Source organism: Ambystoma mexicanum, chromosome 10 (assembly GCF_040938575.1).
Source record: "Ambystoma mexicanum isolate Mex_15411 chromosome 10, UKY_AmexF1_1, whole genome shotgun sequence".
NCBI lineage: Eukaryota > Metazoa > Chordata > Amphibia > Caudata > Ambystomatidae > Ambystoma > Ambystoma mexicanum.
Genome location: NC_090932.1, coordinates 81,877,657 through 81,885,587, shown reverse-complemented (window position 1 = coordinate 81,885,587; position 7,931 = coordinate 81,877,657). Strand labels below are relative to the sequence as shown.

At 47.0% G+C, this 7,931-nt stretch overlaps 1 protein-coding gene across 1 annotated transcript in view; it reads left to right on the top strand.

The window, feature by feature from the left end:
• The first annotated feature begins 24 nt into the window (after nt 1-24).
• COPS7B (COP9 signalosome subunit 7B) overlaps nt 25-7,931 on the top strand; it is a 208,553-nt gene continuing 200,646 nt past the window's right edge. Inside the window, exon 1 of the mRNA XM_069617550.1 lies at nt 25-114. Coding sequence (XP_069473651.1) covers nt 36-114 — 79 coding nt within the window. The 5' untranslated portion in view covers nt 25-35. The remainder of the gene's footprint in view (nt 115-7,931) is intronic.

The window sequence follows — 7,931 nt, the reverse complement described above, 5'->3', positions numbered from 1 at the left end:
TTTTTAAACGAGCACACCATGCTATCGGGTCTCATATGGACTTTAAAAGTGTGTTTTCAATTGATAAGGCCTCCCTTTTCGAAACGCTCCTTTTCAGTTTCCAGGTAGCAGCAGGTGAGTGCATGCGAGCCAGCTCTTGTAGTGAATTTTGTGTGCGTTTCTTTTAGCATCCGTTAAGTTAGATCGTTCTCACCTCTTAGTTGTTATATTGGTAAGAGGAGCCCTTTTGCAACCTCTGGAAATGCACGTTGAAGTAAGAGGCTGCAGTGGCAGCTGCACATTCATTGTATTGCTCTTAATAAAATGTTGAAATTAAAAATGGTAAGAACGTGACTTTCTAAACCTCTGGTTTTGAAATTACACAGGGCAGCCTGTTGTTGCTGGTATAGTAGACACAGCTTCTCCGAATCTCATTTACGGTACAATTCAGGCTCTGGAATGCTCGCAGACGCACTGACTGCTGTGCAGCTACTACACAGACCGTGGTATGTATATAGCATCAAGAACACTTTATTCGGCCATGTGGCAATCGGAGTACATCCTAACACAATACATTCTAATACAATGTACACTAGCCAAGCATAATGCTACTACACATCATGAAACATGACAAAAAATAAGATGCGTGGGATCATCAGGAGGGCCCACACCCCTTTCAAGCAGACTCCAGCACCCCGGGGACACCCTCAATTCACCCCACCAACTTCCCTTCGCAGAGGAGTGAGGTTTGCACCAGTTAGGTGGATAATCCTCTGTTTTTGCCTGGTTAGGCCAACTGGATCAGTGCACGGGTACTGGCTAATTATGGTGAGGGTGTAATGACTCCAAGGGGGCGTGACCACAGCAACAGGCAGCAAAGAGAGACCCAGGAGAGGTCTAGGAGGCTGCCAAACACTGCACCCTTGCCCCGCCGCGGTAACAACGTGACTTTCTAAACATCTGGTTTTGAAATTACACCGGGCAGCCTGTTGTTGCTGGTATCGTAGACACAGCTTCTCCGAATCTCATTTACGGTACAGTTCAGGCTCTGGAATGCTCGCATAGGCACTAACTGCTGTGCAGCTACTACACAGACCATGGTGTATATATACCTGCGCCGGCTAATGATTGCAGACGTGTACTGTCTCCAGTTCCAGTGCCTACTCTGAAAGTAAGTATTCCCCAGTGCTAATGGCTGCAGATCCGGTACTTTATCTGGGTCTAATGACCCTTCTGTGGATAATAACTGCAGGCACAGTGTCTGTTCTAGGTCGAATGGCTGCAGACACAAACAACAGCCAGGTGAATATCAGCAGACACTACCTTCTTTAGCGTTAATGGTAAAGGCCCATCACATCCTCTGGCTGGAGCGAATGAGTGCATACACAATACCTTCTCTGGAGCTAACGACCTCTGATACAGTACATACCTGCTCCTCCCTGACAATACCTGTTCTGGGGCAAATAATTACAGACACAGTACCAGATCTGGAATACAGATTCCAGACACAGTACTGGCCCTGGAACTAATGACATTTGATACAGTACCTGACAATCGGTTACATATGACAGAATACATGAATGGTGGCATGCACAGTACGTACTATGGGGCTAATGATTCCAGTCACCGTTACTGCTCTGGAGCTAATGGTATTTAACACAATGCCTGACTCATGAGCAAATCTTGGGTTAATGACTGCAGAAACAGTAAAAACCCCATGCACCCTTTCCTTCTCGTGTGTCCTTTCCATTCCTGATTCCCCTCTGACACCTCAAACCACACTCTATCAAATGACCATACAGCGTAAACAAGTGATCAGTAGGGATAAACCATTGTGCCACGGTTTTCAAAACTTGTTTGGTGCAACTGATGGGATGCTCATTCACTTCCCTTGCGCCAAAAAGGTGGTGAACCGTGCACAAAGGACATTTAAATGTGTTTATCATAGTTGTGCACATTGAGGTGCTCTTTTCCCACCAAATGCACAACTGCACAAGACAGAGGGTGGAGAGGGGGTTCTGGGCATTTTCAAGTAAGTCCCGATTTTCAAAAGAGGTGCACTTTTCAAAGCACTGGGGGGGAAAAAACATTTCCGTTCTCCTATTTGGAACATGTGCAAGGCAATGTAAAATGTACGAGAATCCCCCTAATATCCGGGGAGGCCCTAATGCTGGCCAAGAGCGGCTCCAGGTGGATGGCATTTAAGAGCGGGGAGAGCGGGCAACCCTGCTTAGTGCCTCGTGAGACTGTGATCCTGTGGGAAAGTTGCAGTTGATTGCCAGGCGCAAGGAGGGAGTTCAGTAGTTGGCACTTAACATTGAAAGTAATTTGGAACCGAAACCCATAACCTCCATGGAATGGAAAAGGAATGGCCATTTGACCCGCTCAAATGACATTCCCGGCATCCAATGCTAGTATAAATGCAGGGGTTCTAGATTTATGTACTTTTTCAATCAGATGACAGACCCGCCGAATGTTATCCGAGGTCTGCCTATGACTAATAAATTCTGACTGGTCGGGATCAATCAGTTTGGGGAGGAGCTTATCCAGGCGTGACGCAAGAACCTTGGTGTATATCTTTGTGTCTAGATTAATAAGGACAATCAGCTGGTACGAACTGCATAGAGTGACATCCTTACCCGGCTTTGGGAGCAGCACAACCTTGGCTTCTTCCATTGTCGGGTTGATACACTCTGCCCCCGCCCCCAAAGAGTTGAAGAGCTGGACTAAGCTCAGTATCAGTGCCTCTCTAAAGGTTTTGTTGAACCATGCTGGAAAGCCGTCTGGGCCCGGGGCCTTTCCTGATGGCAAGGCATCTATAGCCGCACTTACTTCTTCGGGAGTAATGTTTCCCACAAGATCTTCCTGTTCTTGACGAGTGACCTTAGGGACAGGTCACCGGGACAGAGATTCCCTTTGGGCTCCCTCCTCAGAGGATTCTGATGTGTGCAGGGATGAATAATATTCAATGAAGACCGAAATTATTTGTTTAATATAAAATTTGTTTAAGCTTAGCTTCCAATTCCTCCCATAGGCCTGGTTTGTTCTGCCCATATGTAAGATAATCGTTATGGGTGCATGGTCTGACTGGGCGATCACTCCTAGCTCTATACCCACGACCCTACTCAATAGTGACCTTGAAATCCAGGAGTAATCTGTCCTTGAGAAGGATCTGCGAACGTGGGAACAAAATGTGTAGGCCCGCCCCTCTCGTTCCCTCCAGCCATCTACCATCTACCAACGCCAATTGGGCCATGTGTTCGTTCAAGCAGGCAGATGGCGCCACCTGGTTGTGGAACACCCTTGCGTTCCTGTCTTCTCTTGGGTCCCATGCCAGATTAGTCGCCTACCAATATTATCTGCCCTTTGGCAAAAGTCTCCAATTTGGTCTGTCGCCCGCAAGAACCCATCTTGACCTGTATTGGGGGCGTAGATTGCTGCCACTGTAAATGTCCCCCTCTCCCATTGGAAAGAGGCCACCAGATACCTAACTTTTGTGTGTGCCCCTGTAGCTATGACTTGGAAGCCTGGGATGACCTGAATAGCGATTAACAGACCCCCTCCCTTCTCCCCAGGGGCGTTGGATTGGGACAGATGGCTGTACCCCTTGATTTTCAGCTTATGCCTGTCTCGCCTCCGATCGTGCATCTCTTGGAGGGCTACAATTCCTGACGTCTCCCGCCCCAAAAACTGTTCCACCTTCCTTCTCTTAACTGGGGAATTAAGCCCCCTGACGTTTAGGGAGGTCACCCAAAGCACTTCCCTCTTTCCCATGGTAGTCTTACCGTGCAGCTCGCACTAATGATGAGTGGCTGCCGTTGGGCTCCCCCTCCCCCCGTCATATCATCTCTATAATTGAGCCCCTGTTACAATCCAGAGTAAACCTGTGTGGGTCCCCCTAGACCCATGTAGATAAACCAAGACATCCTGTACCATCCACTGCCCCCGGTACCTTTCTCCTAACTACCTCCCCCAGGCGGGCTACAACATTCCTCCTGTAACCCCCCTTTTCCCTCATCATGGGACTCCTGTGTTGATGGCTGTGGGCTCCTTCCACTCCTGCCCTCTCATTGGGGGGTTAGGGGTGTGAAACCGGGCCCCTTAGTTTATTTTAGCCCCTTGTCAAAAGCTTTGTTCACTCCCTCATTTACCTCTTGAGCTGTTCTCTCGCTGGTCTTTGTTCTTGCCCTGGTGACCCTTCGTCCTCAATATTCAGTACCCTCGTACCATCCGCGCAGGTGGTGACCTGATTTGGTTTCCCTTCGAATTCAAAGAGTAGTCCAAAGAGAAAGCTTTATTTATAGCGTATGTCTGCTCGCATTAGGGCATGCACCAGCGTGCCCATCGTCCCACGCTTCACCAGGGTGGTTTGAGCTAGGTCCTAGAATAGCTGAAGTTTCTAGCCCTTGTGTCAGGTGTTAGGCAAAGTTTGTATGCAGTACCCTTTGGGACCACTACACACAACTAGGACTAGAGGTGTAAACAAAATCAACCTTTGGTACAAGTCTGTACTACACAGTTTTTGGTAGCGGAGCTGAGCAGCAGGCTTATCTCAAGAGGGAATGTGAGCCGTAATGATGTTACACAGAGGTCTACAATCACAGGTGTTCAAATAAACTCTTACACTCAAGGTTTCTTTGTTAAATACTTATTAATTTATTTAACTGTCAGTTATAAAACATTCATAAGAAGGAGGCAATATAATCGCACACAAATATACTTCAGTACTGTACACTCGTTACTGAGGCATTCAGGATACTTTGAAGGAGGAGCAAAAAGGCATAGGTTATCAGAACATAGAAACAATACAGTTATTTCTTAGGCAGTGCAGATATTTAGAGTTCACCAGAAGTGTCGATTAAATTCAATAGGCTAGGCCAAAGTCAATGGGTTAAAGTCGTGGATAGGGTAGAGCAGTTCTGGTAGATAAACGGAAAAGTCTCTGCAACAGTTCTTAAAAATAGTTTGTAGCAAGAAGAATCATATGTTGGTTCACAAGCTGAGTAGGCCTGTGAGTTGGGAAAGTTTCAAGCAATTTCACCACGACAGGTAAGTACTCAGTCTGATTTTTACAGTACCTTTACTAATGAAGAAAAAGATGTAGCTGGTGACCTCTGTTCCTGCAGATCTCTCTGTTCTTGGGCCTCAGTCGTGGGGACAAGAGGGAGGACGTCGAGGGACCCCTCACTGCACTGGGACTGGTCAAAAAGCTGGCAACTGGCAAATCTTCAATTCCGGTAGCTGTAGTCACTCTGAGGAAAATACAACCATCTCTGAGAATGGTATCCACGTGGCTTAGTGTCGAGTTGATTGGTCCCACCAACTCAAAGGGAGAAGTTGCCCTTGCAGGGTTTCTCTGTCGAATTGAACATAGTGATTCAGCCCTGCAGCAGGGCTTCACTGGGCAAACCAACGGTCCATGAGTTGCAGCAGCCGTCATCTTCAAGCTTGTCTTCGGTTCTTTCGTTCCAGTGGTCGACTCTGTCTTCCAAGCCAAGAGACTCGCCTTTTATCCAGTTTCCTCCCATTCATTCCAGCCTAGTTGCCACTCACCAAGGCGGGTGGCTGTCCTTGCAGGACAGTCAGCCAGCCAATCATGCCAGAGTGCATTTGGGTCTCCTAGGAGACTAAGCACAGGGAGTTTCGTGCACCTCCCTCACTTCCTGCCCACCCAAGACACTCGGGCGCTGGAGGCGGTCTTCACTCCTGTAGCTTGCCAAAGGCGAATGAACAAAGGAACCAAACCTGGTTTGGCGCGCAGAGCAAAACTCTAGAAGGACCTTTCCACAAAGAAACGGTGAAAATAGAACACTGGGACCTGTTTTTACAGAGTGGGCTCAGACGCCATCTTGAAAAACATGGCTCCTGCGATTTAACACTACCGGTGTTCGCGGTTGGGAAAAATCATGGTAGTTCGTTGTAAAACCACTGCCACCAGCCATTTTGAGAGGAAAGGGTAGCATTTGACTGCTATACGCGCTTGTAAGATGGGGTGTGCTCGGTCCAGGAATTTAAAAAGACTAGTAAAATCAATTTCACTTTACTTACTCTGGGAAACAGTAGTTTATCCCAGAGAAGGTGTTTAAACCTTGGGAACGCCTGAAAAGGTTTCTCTGTGCCACTGCATTGAGGGTGCTGTGTGAGACAAATGAAAAGATGATGCCTATGGAGTTGTCTAAAACTCCATAACCAAAGAAAATACAGACAGAAAACAAACAGAATTAAAAAGTTCAAAGTCCCAAAGTTTAGCAAAAGAGCTGGAGGGCTCTAAGGTGGGAGGAATTGGCACATTTCTGAGAATTCTTCCAAACATCAGGTTCCCGCGGTGGTACCGCTTTCTTTACCCATAACAGGTCAAAGAACAAAACAGTCACAATAACAAAGGACACAGCCCTTCAAGATCTCGGTACACAAAGTGCTTCAATACATTCAAAGCCCCAATGCAAGTTTTCCCTTTTGTCATAAGCAAAAAACACTAGAGCGTAGAGTCTTGTTCTGTGATTGCTGGAAGTTGCCATGGAGACGTTGGCATCCCAATACGTGCAATGAGAATCACTTCCTGTTTGGAGAGCAGCGTTTTGTGTGGTCATGTGATCAAGCACACTTAAGCCCCACCCGCACGCTCATCTGGTGCTTCTGAATTTGTGAAGTGAGCTTTATCTTCGTTCATGTGATACTTTGTGTATGGTTGCTGAACTTACTTCTGTTTCCTCGACCCTGCCTTGCCTCGCCCCTGGTTTTGTTTGCTGATACCTTGGTAATGACCTGGGTTAGGTTTTACGGACTTCTTGCTACACGTTTTGGTACCTCGCTCTTGGTGATCATTGATCCGGACTTAGTCGCGGATTACTACAGCTTCTTGTGCTCCTTGGAACTCTTCTGTTTTTCCTTTTACTGGAACTCAGAGTGCTGTGCCATTTCGAACTGTGTTTTCAACGTTGCTTATCTACAACATTGCATGGACTAGAGACTGCCTTTAGTGCACTTGCCTCAGGCGTCCTCGTGCAGTCGGGCTAACAAAGACTTCTATTGTTTAATATCTCTTGGGTGTCCTCGTGCCATCGGGATAGCCTCCTTGGATTGGTTACCAGCACAGAGGGATTATAATCTTTCATCAATGTACTTAAAAGGACTCCAGCACGGTAAGCAGTTATTCCCTTTTTGTTATTTACCTTGTTTCAGACCCATAACTCTCAGTAATACTTTATTGCTATTTCGTTACAGAATATCTAACCATATTGAAGTCATTCACCACGCACACTGATTGTAGAACATTTTGTCATCCCCTGCTGTGGCATCCTCCTAGGTTAGCAGTTATCTGGTCTTATTATTCCCTTGCTCTGTTGGTCACTGTTCATCAATTGACAGTCTGCTTTTTTTCTTGCAGCCATTGGTGTCTCGTGCTGTGATCTCTTCCGATAAATAGACACCTTTGTATGTCTTTATTTACATCCAGAGAGGTACATTGGTAGGAAGAACTTTTCTTCTACACTAAGGGTTCAACTACTCAATAAGAGACATCGACATCCGTTTTCATAGGAGATTTCTGACACATTGTAGCGGTTTGATCTGGCCCTCCTGGCAGCCACCAGCACCTTCTTCGTCAGCCCGTACTTGTGTAAGGCCACCACTACATCTGTGTCTGTCCCCTGGCTCTTACCCTCTTTGGCCCCACTCTTTGTATGCGGTCCAGCTCTATCCCAGACCAGTCTTCCACCTCCACCTGCGCCATCGTGCGTAGATCCTTGTCCGCCTCAGCGAGGCCCTTTATTCTGAAGTTAGATCTTCTCAAGCAGTTTTCAATGTCTTCGCTCTGGGTCTTGAGGTTCTGCGTGACCCTTGCTAATTGCTCTACTAGTTTGTCTAGCTTCCTTGTGTCCTCTGCGACCTCTTGTATGGCGCTCTCCGCTGCATCAGTCCTCTTCTCTAGTTTCGTTATGTCCCCCTTCACC